Raw genomic sequence first — 17,474 nt, 5'->3', positions numbered from 1 at the left:
CAGTGGGGCTCGACTTCGGCTCCAGGTGGGCTTGTGCGCAGGGGACCATCACGGGTTAGCTTCCTGGTGCCATCCCTGGTGGGACCTCATGTTGGGGCAACCAGGGGAGAGGGAAATAAAAGGCAGAGTGCCAAGGCAGGTGCCGGGGGAGGGGGTGTTCCCAGGGGAGAAGGCGAGCTCAGAATTCCTTGACCTCATAAGGAAATAGCTTGGATCTGCATGAGGAGGGGTGGCATGGGGAGGACGGCCTCCGGGACGGGGGCCAGCATTGCAGAAGAAGGCTTGGAGAGATGCTGGGCAATCGGATCTTGCCAAAACTCCAAATTCCATGAGGCAGACTCTGAGCCGCCCAGAGCCCAAACGCCATCTCCCCCCCCCCTCCAAAAGATAAGCAGCAAGACCCTGCCGTGCCGAGGGGGGGCCTCGGCCCCTCCTACTGCCAGGCACATCTGAGCGCCCTCCTATTCCGGAGCCAGAGCAGGCGGCATCTTTGCTCCAAAACCTGGCCCCCAGCAACTTTTCTGAGGGTCTTTGTGTGTGGCCAAACGAGAGCCCTCTCTTCCTTCTCACCACTGTGTGGCTCCCTGTACTGGCCCCCCGGTGAACAAACCTCATGGAGAACCTGTCTGTGGCCCTGGGCACGCCTGCCCGGGTCGGACCGGAGCCTCCCTCTCTTCTGCTGTCATCTATGAGAACCTGGACAGCACCTCCTCGCCCCAGGCTCCTAGGTCGGTTCTGGACGGACACTTCAGTTTGCCCACACTCCCTCAGCTGGCTTTTTAAAGAACGTGATTGTCACCGCCTTTCCCGTCCCCATGGGACAGCTCTTTATTGACCAAGGCCCTCACCAACTCCCTAGTGACAGTCCAGGCCCCTAGGCAGAGCTTGGCAGCCTTCCGTGCTTTGCCCCCTGCAGTCCCCTGGCTCCCCTGTCCTGGGGGCCCCCTCGGCACTAACACGGCCACGAAGCCCAGGTGCTCAGAGCCTGCCAAGGCTTCTCGGAACCCCTGAGCAGGTCCCTCGGGGTCCAGAAGGGCGCCATCCCGACAGGACAGGCAACCCCGACTGCCCCGGGTGGGCGGCCGGCGGGTCAGGCGGGCACTCGTCGTCTCCGCACGCGTGCACGCATCGCACGGCGCCCTCTGCCAGTGCCCACTGGCACGCCCGGGCCCCTTCCAAGGCCGCAGGCTCCTGGAGTGCCGGTGGCCTCCTGGCCCAGTGCCCCATTTCCTCCCGGGTGGAGCGGGGAGGGAGGGAGGCGGTGGGGACCGGCAGGCGCAGGTGCGCAGGCCAGGGCCGCGCAGAGCGGGAAGGCGGGCTGGGGCAAGGGGTCTGCGGGGCGGCTGCGGGGTGTCCCGGGCGTGGCGCACGCGCGCGAAGCGCTGGCAGCAGCGCCCGGCCCGGCCCCGCGCTCTCCGAAGGCTCGCCTTTAAGATCGGGCTCCTTCCCGCCGCTGCGGCTGCCGCTGCCTGGGCGGCGGGCTGGGGCGCGGCCAGAGAACCCCACGCGCCGGAGCTCGGGGGAGGAGGGGGCTGCGAGGGGCTGCGGGGGACCGAGGGGAGCCCACGTGACTCAGGGAGGGCGCGCCCCGCCCAGCGCGCGGCCCCGCCCCTCTCCCAGGTCCTGGCCGGTTTCTGCCGGTTCCACTGGCACAGGCCCCGCCCCACTCCACTTCCGACGGGAACAGCCCAGCGGGTGACGTCTCGGCTCGCCGGCCCCGCCCCGCTCCTACGTCCGGGCGGGTCTAAGCTCCGTCCCTTCGCGCGCAGGCCCAGCCCCCTCGCGGGTCTAATCCAAAGGCGCTAGCGTGTGACGTCTCTGGGCTCGCTGACCCCGCCCCGCTCCGGGACGCGCGGCCCCGCCCGCTCCCACGGTCCCACCGGTCTGCGGCGCTCCGGCGCAGGCGCACGCGACGCCCGTCTTTAGCCTCCAGCCAATCCCGCCCTTCGTGACGTCTGGGTTCGGCAGCCCCGCCCCGCCCCGCCCCGCCCGTTCCCAGGGCCCGAGCGGTCGGCGCCGGCGGCTCCTCTCGGCCTAGTCCCGCCCCGCGCAGCGCGCGCAGCCCGCAGAGACCGCGGCTGTTACGCGAGCGTGACGTGGCTGTGACGCGGGCGCGGCCGCTCCCGAGGCGCTCGCGCTGCCCCCGCCGCGCTCCGAGGTAGTCGTAGCTCGGCCCGTGTCGACAGGCCCGGGCCACCCCCAGGCCTCCGCCGCCCGCTGCCCGCCATGGACGACTACGCGGTCCTGTCGGACGCCGAGCTGGCTGCCGTGCTGCGCCAGTACAACATCCCGCACGGGCCTGTCGTGGGTACGCGGCGCCAGGGGGACCCCCTTCCTGCGCTTCGCCCCGCGCCCCCTTCCGCACCCCGTCCCGCGCTGCCCCCGGCTCCCCGCCCGCGCCCCTGACCGCCCCGTGCCCTATGTCTGGCCAGGTTCCACTCGCAAGCTCTACGAAAAGAAAATCTTCGAGTATGAGACCCAGAGGCGGAGGCTCTCGCCCCCGAACTCCTCCGCATCCTCTTTCTCCTATCGGTTCTCGGGTGAGGCCCCCGCCCCAGGGCTCCACCTGGCCGCCCTCGGGAACAGCATTTGGACGCCTGGGCGACGGGGAGGAAGTGGGCACGAGGGTGTGACGGGTGGGGAGGGGCCCAACGGGAAGGGGAGGGGAGCCTGGGGGCAAATGGTCCTGGCCCTTCCTCCGTTCAGACTTAGATTCTGCATCCGTGGACTCGGATATGTATGATCTGCCCAAGAAAGAGGACGCCTTACTTTACCAGAGCAAGGGTAAGGCAGGGGTGGGTGGGCACCCGGACCCCTTCGTTCCTGTGGCAGGGAGAACCTGAGAGCTCAGCCCCCACCGTCCTGCAGTGGCTCTGGAGGGCAGAGACCATGTCACAGCCCCCCCCCATGGGATTCACGTTAGGGCCATCCGGCCAGGTGGGGGACATCGTTGCCCCCTCTGCTACCGCTGCCCCCCCTTCCCAAGGCTATAATGACGACTACTATGAGGAGAGTTACTTGACCACCAGGACTTACGGGGAGCCTGAGTCTGTGGGCACATCCAAGGGCTTCCGCCAGCCCTCGGCTTCGCTCTCGGATGCTGACACCTTCCACCACCAGGTGAGCTGGCTTTCCGGCACCCTGGACTTGGGTATGAGGGGGTCGTGGCTGGGTTTGGATAAATCGAGGGGGCCACTGGGTGCAAATGCTTGCTCCCCGGCCTCCAGGGAGAAGTGGGGTCAGCAGACACCTGCTTGGTCAGGGTTTTCCTTTGGGGGTCTGTCAGCCCTGCACTCGGGTCCGGGGTGTAGATTTGCGCTCTTTCGGAGAATCCTGCAGCAGAAAGTGGGGTGCAGGCAGCCAGGACAGTCACTGACTGAGCGAGGGACAAGGCCCCGAAGATGCAAGGCCAGGAACCAAGAAGGCCGCAGGCCTCGCAGCCGTGTTCAGAGCGGGCTGGGCGAGGAAGCTGGGACTGAGGGGTGTGACGGCCACGCTCAGCCTGCCAGCCAGCCTCCTGACCCCGCTTCACTCGTGCAGGTCCGTGACGACAGTCTCTTCTCTTCTGAGGAGGACGGCAAGGATAGGTGAGTCGCAGGGAGGGCCAGAGACAGGGCTGATTCTGGGCTCAGGCCCTCCCGGCCTACCTGCTCCCCTCTTTGCCTCAGGGAACGCCCCGTGTACGGCCGGGACAGTGCCTACCAGAGCATCGCACACTATCGCCCCGTTTCCAACGTCTCCAGGAGCTCCCTGGGCCTGTCCTACTACCCCACATCCTCCTCCGCCTCCTCCGCCTCCTCATCTTCATCTCCCCCTACTTCGTGGCTCACCCGCCGTGCCATCCGGCCGGAAAAGCAGGCCCCCGGGGCCGGTCTGGGCCGGGATCGCCAGGTCCCGCTCTGGGGCCAGATGCTCCTGTTTCTGGTGTTTGCCGCCTTCCTGCTCTTTGTCTACTACTCCATGCAGGCTGAGGATGGCAGCCCTTTCTGGGCGGAGCCCTGAGGTCCGCCGCCTGCCTTAGCAGTGTTTGCGGGGGGTGGGGGGTGGGGGGCTTTTCTGTGTTCTAGCTTTTGGGGGTACTGAGATGGGGGCAGCGTTTGCTTCCCCTGCCTTGTCCTGCCGGGGAGGCCACAGACCCAGGCCCTGTACAGCGTGCTGGGCCTGGGTGGGCCTTCCTCTGGAGCCTCCTGGCCCCGCTTGCCTCTGACCCTTAGGGCCTAGGAGGGCGAAACCCTTCTCCTGGAGAGGAGAACATGGTTGTCGTTGCATGCCTCCTGTTCATTGTCACCTTGTGGAGGGGGGTTATCAAAGGCCACCCTGACTTTGTTTCCGTGGACACACAATAAAAAGACCGTTTATTTTTAACACAGGCTCTTCTCTTTAATGTGGGAGTGTCTCTGGTCCTTGGGTCTCCAGAGTCACCACCTGGCTTTGTCGGTTCTTCCTTCTTACCTTGGGCTTGGTGTAGGGAGCACGTGCTCCCCCGGGTGCATTGTACTTTGCTTTTGGGGTTCACTTCCCGAGTCATTACCCAAAGCTCCCATGACTATGAACGTAATTACGGCACATGGAGAGCCCACTCGGAAATGCAGGTGAGGCTGGTGTTGGTTATAGGTCTGTTAACTGGGCGAAGCAGGCACCAGCCTGGGTGTCCAAGGGCAGGGGATGAAGTGGGAACGAGGCACCTGCTGGGTGGGCCGTTTCTGCTGGAAGCTGATTTTTTTTTTTTTTTTTGTCTTTTTAGGGCTGCACCTGTGGCACATGGAGGTTCCCAGGCCAGGGGTCGAATCGGAGTGGCAGCTGCCGGCCTACACCACAGCCACAGCAACGTGGGATCGGAGCCGCACCTGTAACCTACACCACAGCTCACAGCAATGTCTGATCCTTAACCCAGTGGGTGAGGCCGGGGATCGAATCCGCATCCTCATGGTTCTTTGTTGGATTCATTAACCACTGAGCCGTGACGGGAACTCCTGGAAGCTGATTAATGCCACAGGGGAAGGCTCCCAGTAGTTGGGAGTGCCCTGTCACCTTTGGGTAAAACAGTTCTTCGCCTGGCTATGATCTCGCCTATTACTGGGATTTCTGCTGTGGGAAAGTTTCCATAGGATTTTAAACATGGGGTGCTAAGAAAACCTAGGGTAGGATACCACGTGCGGCTGTGCCTCCTGGCGCCACACTGCCAGTAGGGGCAGTAAAGCATGGAGAGGCCGGCCTGCATGCCAGTGGGAAGCAGAAGCACCCGCAGGGCTGTAGCCTGTTGGGTGGGGCCCTGGACTCAGTCCCTCTCACTGACGGGCTCCTTGCTACAGGGCTTGGCCAGGCCTGGCCTCTCACCTGCATGTACCCTGGGGGCTCTTGAGCCTTTGGGGGCTCTTGAATGTGGACACATGGTGAGCCATCCTACTCAGAGCTCCTAGACGTTTCTTTCTGCTGCAGCCAAGGCTGTCTCCACCTCCCTGCCTTTGTGTGTGTGTGTGTATTTTCCTAAAAAACAAGCTTTTTTTTTGTCGAATTTAAACATAGAGATATACAGGAGTTCCCATTGTGGCTCAGCGGGTAACCGGACATACTGTCTGTGAGGATGTGGGGTTCAATCCCTGGTCTCGCTTAGAGGGTTAAGGATCTGGCATTGCTGCAAGGTGCGGCGTAGCTTGTGGATGTGGCTTGGATTCCACCTGCTGTGTGGTGTAGGCCAGCAGCTGCAGCTCCAATCTGACCCCTAGCCTGGGAACTTCCATATGCTGCAGATGTGGCCCTAAAAAGAAAACAAAAGAAAATGTAAGACATACAGATACACAGAAAATGGAGTTCCTGCTGTGGTGCAGGGCGTTAAGGATCTGATATTGTCTCTGTGAGGGCTCCAGTCGCTGTGGAGGTGCAGGTTCAGTCCCTGGCCAAAGAGCACCAGCACTTTAAGCCACTGCGCTGGCTGTAGGTTGCAGCTGTGACTCGGATTCGATCCCTGGCCCAGGAAATTCCATATGCCATGGGTGCAGCAAAAACAAAACAAAACAAAACAAAAAAACCGGAAAGAACAAGAGAAATTAATTGCTTCTAATTTTCTCACAGCCTGGCCTCCCTTGTTTGGTGCAAGCCACTCCCACCCGGCTGCCCCAGGCCGCCAGCTTCTGCCTCTTGCTTTTCCAATGCCAGAGCTGAGACTTGGATGCTTCGTGGTGGGTGCGGGCACGGGTGGGCAATGTTGCTTTCCCACTGGTGCCAGCAGGGCCTGACGTCCCGACCATGAGCCTGAGGTAGCGCAGGCAGGACACGTAGTTCGGTCGCCGTCGCATCAGAGCTCCAGAGGGCACCGTGAGACATCCTGTTTCAGCAGCCGGTCCCCCAATCGGGTATGCGTTCGGAGGAGGGCAGAGCCTGTGAGGGCAGCTGCCCCGCAGGGGTCACGACCTGGGACGGCTCTTCAGCTGGAGCCCCACAGGGTCTGGGCAGAGCGGCGGTGGAGCCTCGGGAGATGGCAGGGGCAACATGCAGTCGCTGGAGTCGCCGGGTGGAGAGAAGGGAGAGCCTGCGAGGAAGCGGGGAGGGAACGGCCCTCGCCGGCCTCACGTCCTCCACCTGGCGCAGGAAAGAGGGTGAAGCGAGGCGCACTTGGCCACTGCCCTGGCGTCTGAGGAAAGACTCCCCACCCACGTGACGTGGTCTCCCCGTGTTCATTCCCGGCTCGAGAGCCTCCACGTCCGTCCGTCCCTGTGCACCCGACGGAGGACGGAGGGAGGGCTGTTTCAGGCCTCCTGCCCCAGGACCCCCCTTCAGACGTGGCCCCACTCCCCGGGCACCCATGCAGCTGCTAGTTCTCTGGGCGACCAACCCAAAGGCTTTTGAGGGCCCCGTGAGCCCCCAAGGGACCCCAGGCTTCCAGGGCTCTGAGGCGCCCCACCCGCTGGAAGCCGAGGGCTCCGAGTTCCCTTGCACGGCACCTGAGGGGTCCAGGACTTCCACTCCCAGGGCTCAGGCCATCTGTCCTTTCCCCACCAAGGGCTCCAGTGGTGCTGGGAACCCATCAGGGAGCAGCAGCTGCCCAAGGCTCAGGGGACAGTGACTTTTCTGCCATAGGGTGCCACCAGAGTAGGGGGGGTGGCCCTGTCGGGGAGGGAGGAGCCCAGGCGGCCCTGGAGGAGCCGATGCGGCTGGGGGTGTGGGCGCCGCCAGGGGGGCCGAGCAGCACACCCAACCTAGGACAGAGAGAGGTGCCCGGGGCTGGGGCAGGGGTGGGGCCTGCAGCTCTGGATCCCTTGAGCTCCGCCCCTTCGAGTCGAGGGGAAGCAGCAGACAGCACCTGGCAGGCCTCCCGCCGCCGCCCATACTTGCAGCCCCAAACTGCCGGGGCCAGCAGCTTGAAAGGGGGGCAACCGGCTGGCCCAGGACTGAAGAGGCATTTCCCCCAAGAGGTCAGCATAAGGGGGGCGAGCCTGCGGATCCAAAAGATGAGCCACCACAGGCCTCCAGGGCCTAAAGAACAGGAACCTGCCACTTACTGCAGCCGGGCTGGTGCTGCCCTGGGCTCAGGGTAGCCAGTCCCAGGGGACCCCACGCCCCACGCCCCCAAGGGCAAGCAGGACTCACCTGAAAAAAGCCAGGACCCGCCCCCTGGCCCACCACTTCTCAGCCTGGGCCTGCTGGCTGGGAGGGGAGGGAGGCAGGCACAGTCTGGTCTGGAGGCTTCTAGAAGCTGCTCACCTGGAGCGGAGGCAGAGCCAGGCCAAGTGGAGTCTAGCGCCAGAGGGGGGACAGAGGCCCCCAGGCACCACCTCGTCCCCTCAGCACAGCAGGCACCCCTCCGGCCCGAATCACCCAGAGGCTGCTGCCCCCTCCCCGGGCCAGTGCCCCAGGAGGAAACAGCCCCGCCTCCCATCCTTTCCAAACCCTGCCTGGCCAGGGGGCCCCAGGGGAGAGGGGCCTCGGAGCCCAGCCCAGCTAACCAAGAGTCCCCGTCCCCGCCCCAGAGGCCACAGCACCCCCAAGCAGCCACGAGGCACGTGGCTCAGCAAGGGGAAAAGAGGCCAGCCTGGGGGGCGGGGAGGGACAGGGCCCCCAGGACAGAGCAGGCCTGAGCCTGAGGTCCACCCACACAATGGGCAGGAGGGAGGGAGCCTAGGATGCCAGGCACCCGGCTGGGGGCAAAGGGCCTGGGACCCGCGCCCTTGCCCCGAGGCAATCCCCCAGAGGACGCCCCGCCACCAGCCGCCAGGAGGAGTCCGGGAGGTGCGCCCCGGCCCTGGCCCTCAGCCGGGCTCCCACGCAGGGCCACCCACCCAGAGCCCTGCTCACCAACGGGTGCCAGGCGCAGAGGAGAGGGGCCTGGCACACGCGCCCTCCCCAGGGGGCCCCAACAGCCCCTACTCAGTGTGTGGAGGGATGGCTGGTGGCCCCAGGAGGCAGCAGCCCCCATCCTGCAGGTCCCCTCTGGTCTAGTGGGGGCGCGGGGCAGGGGGAGGGCGGAGCCCCCAGACTGACGGCCAGCCCCCCCCCCCACCGCTCTGGCCACGCCTCGGCCCCTGACCCTCCGCTGACACCTGGGCCAGCAGGCCCAGTGACCGGGGCGGGGGCGAGGACCTTGGGTGTGTGGCTCATCCCACTCCAGGGCCTGGCTGCTGACAGGTTCCCCCAGAGGGCAGGCGGGGGCGGGGGGGGGGCAGCGCCAAAGGAGGGAGCATAGCGCACCCATGTGCAGAGAGGGGGTACCCACCCTCGGGCAGGGGAACTGCCCCAGCCCCCTCAGGGAAGGACAGGAGCGGGGCAGGACTGAGTCACTGGGCGGGGGGGGGGGACCTCGGAGGCCAGTGAGCATCCTGGGGCCCAGGCCAGGGTGCGGGCGGAGGTGGCACTGGCAGCGCGTGGGCTGCTGGGATAAGAAAGAGCTCCCTGGGAGTTCCCACTGTAGCTCAGCGGGGTAAGGACCCAACATAGTCTCCAGGAGCACGTGGGTTCGATCCGTGGCCTCGCTCAGTGGGTTAAGGACCCGGCCTGGCTGCGGCTCCAGGTGCCAACCAGCCCCGGGATCGTCCATGTGCCACCAGGGCTGCCAGCTCCTCCGCAAGGGCAGAGGGCAGGGGGCACACACCTCGGGCCGTGGGGGCCAGGCAGGGGCTCGGTCACATGTTCTTTCTCTGGCTTTTCGTGTGTCCTGTCCGCGACCATCTAAGGGTGACACGCCCTGCCTGTCTTGGTCCCGGGGGCTGGAACCTGCCACCCCCACGCAGACGGAGGACAGGGTCCCGCTCCCGAGGGGCCTGCGCGGACCAGGAGCCCCTCCCGCGCCAGGTTCAGGAGCAAGGATGCTCCCTGGAGCCTTCTCATTGGCCGGGCCCTCCTGCACTGCTCCCGGCTTGGGCCTGTGTGACCCATCAAGATCCAGCCGAGGGGAGGGAGGGTCACTTGGAGGTGAAGTCATCAGACCGGCACCGTGCCTTGGCCCCGGGGGCGGCTCTGTCTCGCCCAGATCGCTGGCTCTGGGGGAGCCCGGCCCCCAGCGGCCCGGTGGGGAGGCCCCCGCCCCGCCACAGCCCCGCCAGCGATCCTGGAAGCAGAGCCTCCCCTCCCCCAAGCCCCTGCCCCAGGCCGACCAGACTGGCCCCGACTGATGCCTCGACGGCAGCCTGTGACACACCTCCAGCCAGGAGCCCCAGCCAAGCCCTCCAGGACCCTGGCCCTCAGACACCTGCGAGACCTCGAGCGCCGGCCGCGCTGCGCGGCTCCTGGGGGTAGACGTGTGATGCAGCAACGGGTAACGAACGCTCGGTGACTTTCGAAGGAGGCGGCGCCCCGCTAAGTCAGTGGCAGGCCAACAAGCCCCGGAGAAACCCCAGAAGCCCTTCGGAAAAGCCTGCAAAGTCCGATGACACAAACCCTGGAATCGTGTGACCAAGCACAAACCCCACACCACAGAGAGACGAGTGACAAAGCGGGGAAAAAATAGTAGCGAGATGTGACTCAGGGCTCCTATCACGACGTACAGCCAGCTTGAACCCGCCGTCAGGGAAATGCCCGATGATGATGACGGGGCGCCGGGGGTGCGGGGGAAGAGGGGAATGCAGAAAACGGGGGCCCAGGGCCACCCCGCCGTCCGACCCCACAGCCAGGACTCGCTCGGCTGCTGGGGTCCCCGAGCTGCGCACCCCGGGCTCGAATGCCGGCTGGAGACGCGCGGCGCTTCCTCTGCCGCCCCCACCGCACAGCGGGCCGGCCCAGAGCCGGACAAAGACCAGCCGCTGCCAGGACCGGCCGGCCCGGGGGGTGGGCGGTGGGCGGTGCTGCTGGGCATCGAGCAGGTCCGGGCAGCATCGCCCGGGGGCTGGGAGACCCTCCTGGTGAGGAAGGAGCGTCCGGCAGGAAAGGCCGCGGCTTCCCACCCGCCGGAGAGGGCTGGCCGCACCCACAGACCAGACGACCGCCAGCGCCTCGTTTCCGGGCACACGCCCCCCCCCCCGCCGCCGCCCCGATCTCGTCGCCACACGCCCCCAAACCCGCACTCTGGGTCTCAGGGCGCATGTTCCCTCCCGTCCCCGAGCCCGGCTGGGCAGTCGGCTCTTCTGCCTGGGCCTCGGCAGGGAGAGCTTCCAGGCCCCAGGCCCAACTCTCCTCTCCGCCCCCGCCTCCCAGCGTCCAGATGTTATCAGCCCAGCGCCTGCACAGACCTGACGCCTCATCCTGCCCGGGCGGGCGGTGGGCGGCCAGGCACCTTCCAGGGCCCCCGGGGCAGGGAGGGGTGGCGATGACAGCCGCGCTGCTCTCGCGAGAGGCGCCCCCCCCCCGCCATTTCCCAAGGCCCTGGGGACCCCGCAAAGGAGCCGGTCCGGGGTAGGGCAGGGGGCACACACCTAGGAGCCACCACCTCCAGAGCAGTGCTTCGCACGGGGGGTGGGGGGGGTCCCCGGACCAGCGGCGGTGGCACGGGCATCACCCAGGAGCTTGCTGGAGTCCCCACCTCTCAGGCCCCACCCTAGAGCTGCAGGATCAGAGGCTCTGGGGTGGGGCCCGGCGGCCACCTGGCTTGGAACGAGCCCTCCAGGTGTTCCCACGCACCTTCCAGCGTGACAACCGCTGGGAGGGGGCGCTCCGCAGCTCGCCCGCTTCTAGAGACACCGGAGCTTTCTCTGCGGGCTCACCTTGACCTCTCCGGGTGAGAGGCAGGCGGGCAGGCAGGCAGGCACTGATGGCTGCTGCAACCCAGGTTGTCCGGGAGAACCGGCGTGCTGGGGCAGGATTCCCGCCCAGCAGGCCACACCTGTCAAGCGACACGGGGAACACTTTGTGACTTCCCGCTGTCCCCGCCTCCGGAAGCATGGGCCCTGGCGGACACCCCTGACAGACGCCAGGCACTGGCCCCAGCTCTGCCCACCTGTCCCTGGATACTACCCGTCTGTGCCTGTTTGCGGGGCGGGGGGCGGGGGAGCGGCGGAGGGGGGATCCAGGCTTCACCGAGAACCCTCCCAGGCACACCCAGGGGCGCTGGAACACAGCGGGCCGGGAAAGGGGTGGGAGTGGGGGTGGGGGGAGGGCGCCCCATTCGGGGCCCTGGGAGCGGAGGCGGGGGGCGGGGGCGAGCTCTCCGGAGCACAGAGCCAGGCTGCCCTCAGAGGCCAGGGCTGGGCGGGGCCGGGGGCGCAGTGACCCTGCCCTCTGCCGTCCTGGCGGGACGGCGGCCGCCTCCTCCCCCTCTCACCGGGCCCCTGGGGGCCCCCAATACACGGCCTCTGGCCATCGCGAGGGCCAGACACCCTCCGAACCCAGAGGGGAGTCCCTCTGGGAGCTGCGGGAGGGGCGCCGGCGGAGCCCCCAAGCCTCCCAGGGCTTGGCCTCTTTGGACGCTTCCCGTCGGCCTCTCCCCGGAGGAAGGCAAAGACCCCCGGGGTCCGGCGGAAAAGGCAGCCTGGTCGCGCCCGGGACCTACAGGGGCGGGGTCGGGGAAGCGAGGGCGGTGACCAAGGGGCGGGGCCCCGCCTTCCGACCCGCCCCTTCCGGCCGGCTCCGCCAATGACCAAGCTCGACTCGGGACGCGCCCGGCCCCCTGGCGGCCGAGGAGGCCCGGCCCCTGTGGTGTGACGGGCACCCTTTCTGCCCAATGCGAACAAGGCGGGCCGCCTGCCCCCGCGCCCCTCTGGGCTGGGCTCCCGGGCCCTTTTTTCTCACCGGCGGGCGGCCCGGCGGGCTGCGGGTCGCCGGACGTCCTGCCCGGCCTCTCCGTGCCGAGCCGCGCGAGCGGTCCGGCGTGGGCACGCTCAGCCCTGCTGGTGTGCTTCCGGTGTGTACTTGTATTGTGAAGTAATGAAGCGCACAGGAAGTTACACGGAGACGCCCGAGAGGCCGGAGCCCCTCGCGCGTGGGTCGGTGGTCCGCGCTTCCTCTGTACTGCTGCGTCAGCCTGTCGCACAGCCAGTGCGATCGCTTCCCAGGCGATGCCGTGGGTGCCTCGCGAGCGCTGCTCGGGGTTTTGTCCCCGGTTGCGTGTCCGAATGTGTGTGTGTGTGTGTGTGTGTGTGTGTGTGCACGCGCGTAGCTCCGGGCAGTTTCGTCACGCGTGTGGGTTCAGGTGGCCCCCACTGCGATCGAGGTCCAGCCTGTCCCCTCCTGAGGGTCCTTCCTGTTGACCTGTCATAGCCACGGCCTCCCCCCTCCTCCTCCCCCCCCCTCGATCCCTGGCAACCAGAACTCCAGTCTCAGTTACTGCGGCACATAAATGGAACCCGGCAGGATGCCACCTGGAGGGGGCGCGTGCTCCCTCACGCACTGCCCTCGAGAGCCATCCATCCAGATGGTTGCGTGGGTCAGTGGTCAGCGCTTCCTCTGTACTGCTGCCCGGAGGCCTGGGTCCACACCAAGCACTCACTCACCCACCCCCCGAAGGTCATGCCGCTTGTTCCCACGTTTAGGCTTCCGCAAATAAATCTGCTCTGCTCGCGGGCCTACACGGTTTCCGCTTCCGCTTCCTTGGCATAAAGGCCCCACGGTGCAATTGCTGGGCGCTCCCGGAGGTGGACGCTTAGCCCTCAGAGAGACTGGCAGATTGCCTTCCGACTTGCCAACATAGGTATTCACACAGTTGTATTTCTTTCTTTTATTTACTTACTTTTTTTTTTTTGTCTTTCGTCTTTCTAGGGCCGCACCCGCGGCATATGGAGGTTTCCAGGCTTGCGGTCTAATCGGAGCCATGGCTGCTGCCTTAAGCCACAGCCACAGCAAGGCTAGATCCCAGCCCCGCCTGCGACCTACACCACAGCTCACGGCAACACCAGATTCTCAACCCACTGAGCGAGGCCTGGGATCGAACCTGCGTCCTCATGGAGACTGGTCAGGTCCATTTCCACTGAGCCTCTCCGGGAACTCCAGCCTTGAAATTTAATGCACACCATGTAATCGCCTCCTCCAAAGACCCTACTTGTCACACACCCTACTCGTTGGGCTGTTAGTCCCTCGTTCCACAGGTTGCAATCATCTTCCCTCAGTCGGTCTCTTGTCATAACAGACCAGGCTTTTCGGCCTTGCTTTCCGATGTCAAGACGCTCATCCTTGCTTTTGGCCCCGCCCCTGACACGCACAAGTTCTGGAACCAGGAATCAAACCGGAACCCACAGCAGTGATGACGCCAGAGCTTTAACCCGAGGAGCCACCAGGGAACACCAAGAAGCTATGCATTTCTATATGACCAAGTTTATTAAAATCTCAATTGATTTCTGGGTTATACAACTTTTTTTTTTTTTTATTTTTTAGGGCCGCACCCTCGGCATATGGAAGTACCCGGGCTAGGGGTCGAATCAGAGGTGTAGCTGCCACCCTACACCACAGCCACACCCACGCCAGGTCCAAGCCGCGTCTGCGACTTCGGCAACACCTGAGCCTTAACCCCCTGAGGGAGGCCAGGGATCGAACCCACCTCCTCAGCGATACTAGTGGGATTCCTTTCTGCTGAGCCACCCCAATGGGAACTCCCTGGCTATGTATCTTAGGTGGAAAGTCATTATTATTTTTTTTTTGTCTTTTTGTTGTTGTTGTTGTTGTTGTTGCTATTTCTTGGGCCGCTCCCGCGGCATATGGAGGTTCCCAGGCTAGGGGTTGAATCGGAGCTGTAGCCACCGGCCTACGCCAGAGCCACAGGCAACGCGGGATCCGAGCCGCGCCTGCAACCTACACCACAGCTCACGGCAACGCCGGATCGTTAACCCACTGAGCAAGGGCAGGGACCGAACCCGCAACCTCATGGTTCCTAGTCGGATTCGTTAACCACTGCGCCACGACGGGAACTCCCGAAAGTCATTATTTTTGAATCAGAAAGCAGTTCTCATGGCGTAGCAGAAACAAATCCAATGGGTATCCATGAGGACGCGGGTTTGATCCCTGGCCTCGCTCAGTGGGTCAGGGACGCGGCCTTGCCGTGAACTGTCGTGTAGGCTGCAGACACCGTTCGGATCCCGGGTTGCTATAGCTGTGGCCTAGGCTGGCAGCTGTAGCTCCGATTCAACCCCTAGTCTGGGAACTCCATATGCCACACCCCAGGCTCTAAAAAACAAACAAATGAACAAACAAAAAGCAGTTCTCGTGGATACTTACAACGCCTTTGCATTACTGTGTGACAGACAGCTACCCCAACGCCCCAAATCTTCAGCAGCCCCCAAGACACATGCAAATCAATATATAAGAGAAGGGATCAAAAAGAGAAGCCTACTTAAAAAAAAGCCCAGGCAGATTTGAAAAAGAAAAAGAACTTTAGGAGTTCCCTGGTGGCACAGTAGGCTAAGGATCCGGAGTTGTCACCGCTGTGGCTCAGGTTCGAGCCCTGGCTTGGGAACTTCCACATGCCAGGGGTGTGGCTATAAAAAGAAGAAGAAAATCAAAAGGAAAAGGCACTTTAGCGGTAAAAAGAAAAGGGGGGGGGAGGGCGGGAGTTCCCGCTGTGGCTCAGCGGGTTAAGAACTCGACACAGTATCCAGGAGGATGCGAGTCCCATCCCTGGCCTCGATCCGTCTGTTAGGGTCCCAGCGTTGCCCCAAGCTGCAGGGGAGGTGGCAGGTGTGGCTTGGATCCTGCATTGCTGAGGCATAGGCCGGCAGGTGCGGCTGTGATCTGAGCCCTAGCCTGGCACCTTCCAGGTACCGCAAGGGCAGCCCTAACAGGGAAAAGAGAAAGACCCCCAGCACCAAGGGCATTGAAGTCAAGAGCCCAACAGATGAATCCAAACACAAAGAGGTATCACTGAAGAAGGAACCAGCGCCCTGCCCTGGAAGACGGAGCCGTGGCCATTTCCTCTTAGCCGAGGATGGCGCTTCCTCCTTCCCTGCGAAAGGGCAGCCGCCCGTCCTCAGAGAGGCTGGGCTCTGCTCTTCAACTCCCCTCATCCTGGCTGCGAGGCTTCCGAGGACACGCGCCCCTTCCCTTCTCCCCCTGGCTCCAGGGGTGGCTGCTTCTTCCTGTACTCTCTCTGTCCCTTAGCTGTCTGACCCCCGAGTGACCAACGGGGCTCGAGGCACCCATGGCCTGCAGGGGCCTCACAATTCGTCCCGCTCTCACCCGCGGTCGACTGGGATGACGGGCCCACCGCAGCTCGCGCCTGGGGAGCGGGAGTGGCTGCCGCCCTGAACTGTCACGGAGGCAACGATGGTGCTAAAGCCCGCGGTAGGGGACGAGTCCTGAGGGCACCTGGGCATGGGCGCAGAGAAAAAACGACAAGGTCAGGGCTGTCGCCTCTCAGCTCAAGTCACTGGGTGACAGCCAGAGAACTTGCAGGGCAGCCCTGAAAACTCCCTCGTGTCCTGGAGCTGCAGGGCTGACGGTGCTGCAAATCAAGCACTGTCCTCGCGCGGCTTGCAGAATGCCAGAGTCAGCTGAGTTCTCAGCCTCTCCGCCTTTCTTATGTGAACAGGGGTCGGCAGCGGCTGGAGGCGTGGGACCCTGAAACGTGGCTCCGGGACTGCCTGGTTGGCCTCAGCTAACGCTGGCCATCGGGAAGCCCCCGGTCCCCCCGAGCCTGCCTTGCTGGTGGAAGCAGCCTGCCCTCCCACGTGTGGCGTGGCGGGCTGGTGTTCTCTCCCTTAAGGACCGTGTCCTTAGCTCCCCTGTGCGGAATACCTGCGAGGGGCCGCTTGTTGTCCTCCAGACCCTCTGCAGCCACGCCGTGTTGCCATTAGACCCCTAACAGGACTCCATTCCCAGCAGGATCCAGGGCGTAGGGATCCTGTTGGAGGGGGGCATCTTTCATCTGTGCCCCTGTTCCCTATCCTCCTTGATTGCTCCTTGAGTGTTCTGTAACTCTGCTGTTTGTTCTCCTCGGTAAATAGGAAACCACACAATAAATCATTTCAGGATTCCTGAGTTGCAGGCGTTTTTCTTATATGTATGGCCCCGCAAGGCTCGGTGCCACTGGAGGGAGACAGAAGTTATGTGTCTTCGTTTGGCGTGTCTGCAGGTGGCCATGCTCTGTGGTCTGGCTGAAGGACTCAGCCTCAGATCCCTCCTGCATGGGCCGCCTGAGTCTGAAGAGGAATATTCTACTGGGCATCCCTTTACAAGTGCGGGAGGGCTTGTGTTGCACGCCTCCACCCCTGGTCCCGGCAGCTCGCCACCGCCATCGCAAACCCCACCTCAGCTTCCGGATCTCTCTGGCCGTGGCCCTTGCCCTCGGCCGCCCGTCAGCCTGAGGTTGGGAGCAGGGATCTATCCGCCGGCCCCTTCTCGCCGGGTGGCCGAGTCCCAGGCAGCGAGCGGCGCCCCAGCCTCCCGCCCTCAGGCGCTCTCCCCCAAGGCGTGGCCCCACCCCGGCGTGACGTCGGCGACGCTGATTGGCTGGAGCCCGCGAGTGACGGGACACAAGCCTGTGACGTGGCCGAGCCGCCGCCCGCGCACACCTCGGCGGACTCGGGGCGGGCGGGAGCGCGCGGCCTGCGCAGCGCCGGCCGGGCGGGTGGGGCGCGGGCCAGCGCGAGGCCGTGTCCAATGGTGGGTAGAGGCGGTTGGGGTGGGTGCGAGCAGCCAGGGCGGCAGCTGAGGAGAGGGCTGGCCTGGGTGGGGAAAGGCGGGCTGATTCCCCGCCGACCTCGGGCAGGGGCTGCGGGATAGGATCTCGCCCATAAGACAGGGCGGCCCTCCGTAGGGACATGTCCATTGTCACCTCTACAATCCTGCGCTAGGATGCTGCTAGGTGGTAGATGCTGTCTATCAGCAGCAGCAGCGTCATCCCCTTTGACAAATTGAGGCAAAAAGGGGGACCTCGTTGTCCTCCACAAACACCGGCCGCCTCGGGGATTAGAACCAGGCGGCTGGGCACCGGTGTCCGTGCGCAGTGTCTCCCTGGGAGGGAACAGGAGCAGCAAGGAGACATTCCGAAGATTGAAGGCAAGGGCGCCAGAGTCTGTGGCTTCAGGACAATTAGGGAACCTTGGGACACTTTCAGCACCCATGCCAGTTGACAAAGTGCCTGTCCCCTGTCATCTCGGCTTCTGTGCACTCAGGAGCTAGAGCTG

General features: G+C 64.5%; 2 protein-coding genes across 3 annotated transcripts; one reads left to right on the top strand and one right to left on the bottom strand.

Annotated features, from left to right (window-relative positions):
- Nucleotides 1,983–4,365, top strand: EMD (emerin). 2 transcript variants are annotated; one of them, XM_021080758.1, is made up of 6 exons: nucleotides 1,985–2,308; nucleotides 2,433–2,540; nucleotides 2,707–2,784; nucleotides 2,987–3,120; nucleotides 3,541–3,587; nucleotides 3,669–4,365. In XM_021080758.1, exons 1-6 carry the CDS (start codon nucleotides 2,227–2,229, stop codon nucleotides 4,000–4,002), a joined length of 783 nt encoding a protein of 260 aa, XP_020936417.1. In that variant the 5' UTR covers nucleotides 1,985–2,226; the 3' UTR covers nucleotides 4,003–4,365. The 2 variants fall into 2 exon arrangements, with proteins under 2 accessions (XP_020936416.1, XP_020936417.1); XM_021080757.1 differs by having other exon boundaries at nucleotides 1,983–2,308; nucleotides 2,433–3,587.
- On the bottom strand, nucleotides 6,405–17,116 carry LOC110257704 (collagen alpha-1(III) chain-like). The gene is made up of 9 exons (XM_021079886.1): nucleotides 16,860–17,116; nucleotides 15,526–15,654; nucleotides 11,687–11,910; nucleotides 11,130–11,248; nucleotides 8,132–9,847; nucleotides 7,702–7,734; nucleotides 7,301–7,433; nucleotides 6,655–6,711; nucleotides 6,405–6,529 (listed from the first exon to the last, which is right to left on the bottom strand). Exons 1-9 carry the CDS (start codon nucleotides 17,114–17,116, stop codon nucleotides 6,405–6,407), a joined length of 2,793 nt encoding a protein of 930 aa, XP_020935545.1.

The sequence above is a fragment of the Sus scrofa genome, chromosome X (assembly GCF_000003025.6).
Source record: "Sus scrofa isolate TJ Tabasco breed Duroc chromosome X, Sscrofa11.1, whole genome shotgun sequence".
NCBI lineage: Eukaryota > Metazoa > Chordata > Mammalia > Artiodactyla > Suidae > Sus > Sus scrofa.
Note: the sequence above shows the minus strand (reverse complement) of the source record. Positions and strands in the feature narration are given on the sequence as shown.

Coding starts and splice junctions, on each gene's coding strand:
- EMD (XM_021080757.1), top strand. CDS start 2,740: ATGATCTGCCCAAGAAAGAGGACGCCTTACTTTACCAGAGCAAGGGTA. Junction 3,588..3,668: donor GAGGAGGACGGCAAGGATAG/GTGAGTCGCAGG, acceptor TCTTTGCCTCAG/GGAACGCCCCGTGTACGGCC.
- LOC110257704 (XM_021079886.1), bottom strand. CDS start 17,116: ATGGACATGTCCCTACGGAGGGCCGCCCTGTCTTATGGGCGAGATCCT. Junction 11,911..15,525: donor GTCATCCCAGTCGACCGCGG/GTGAGAGCGGGA, acceptor CCGCCCCTGTAG/GTCCCGGGCGCGACCAGGCT. Junction 11,249..11,686: donor TGGGGGCCCCCAGGGGCCCG/GTGAGAGGGGGA, acceptor GTCGCTTGACAG/GTGTGGCCTGCTGGGCGGGA.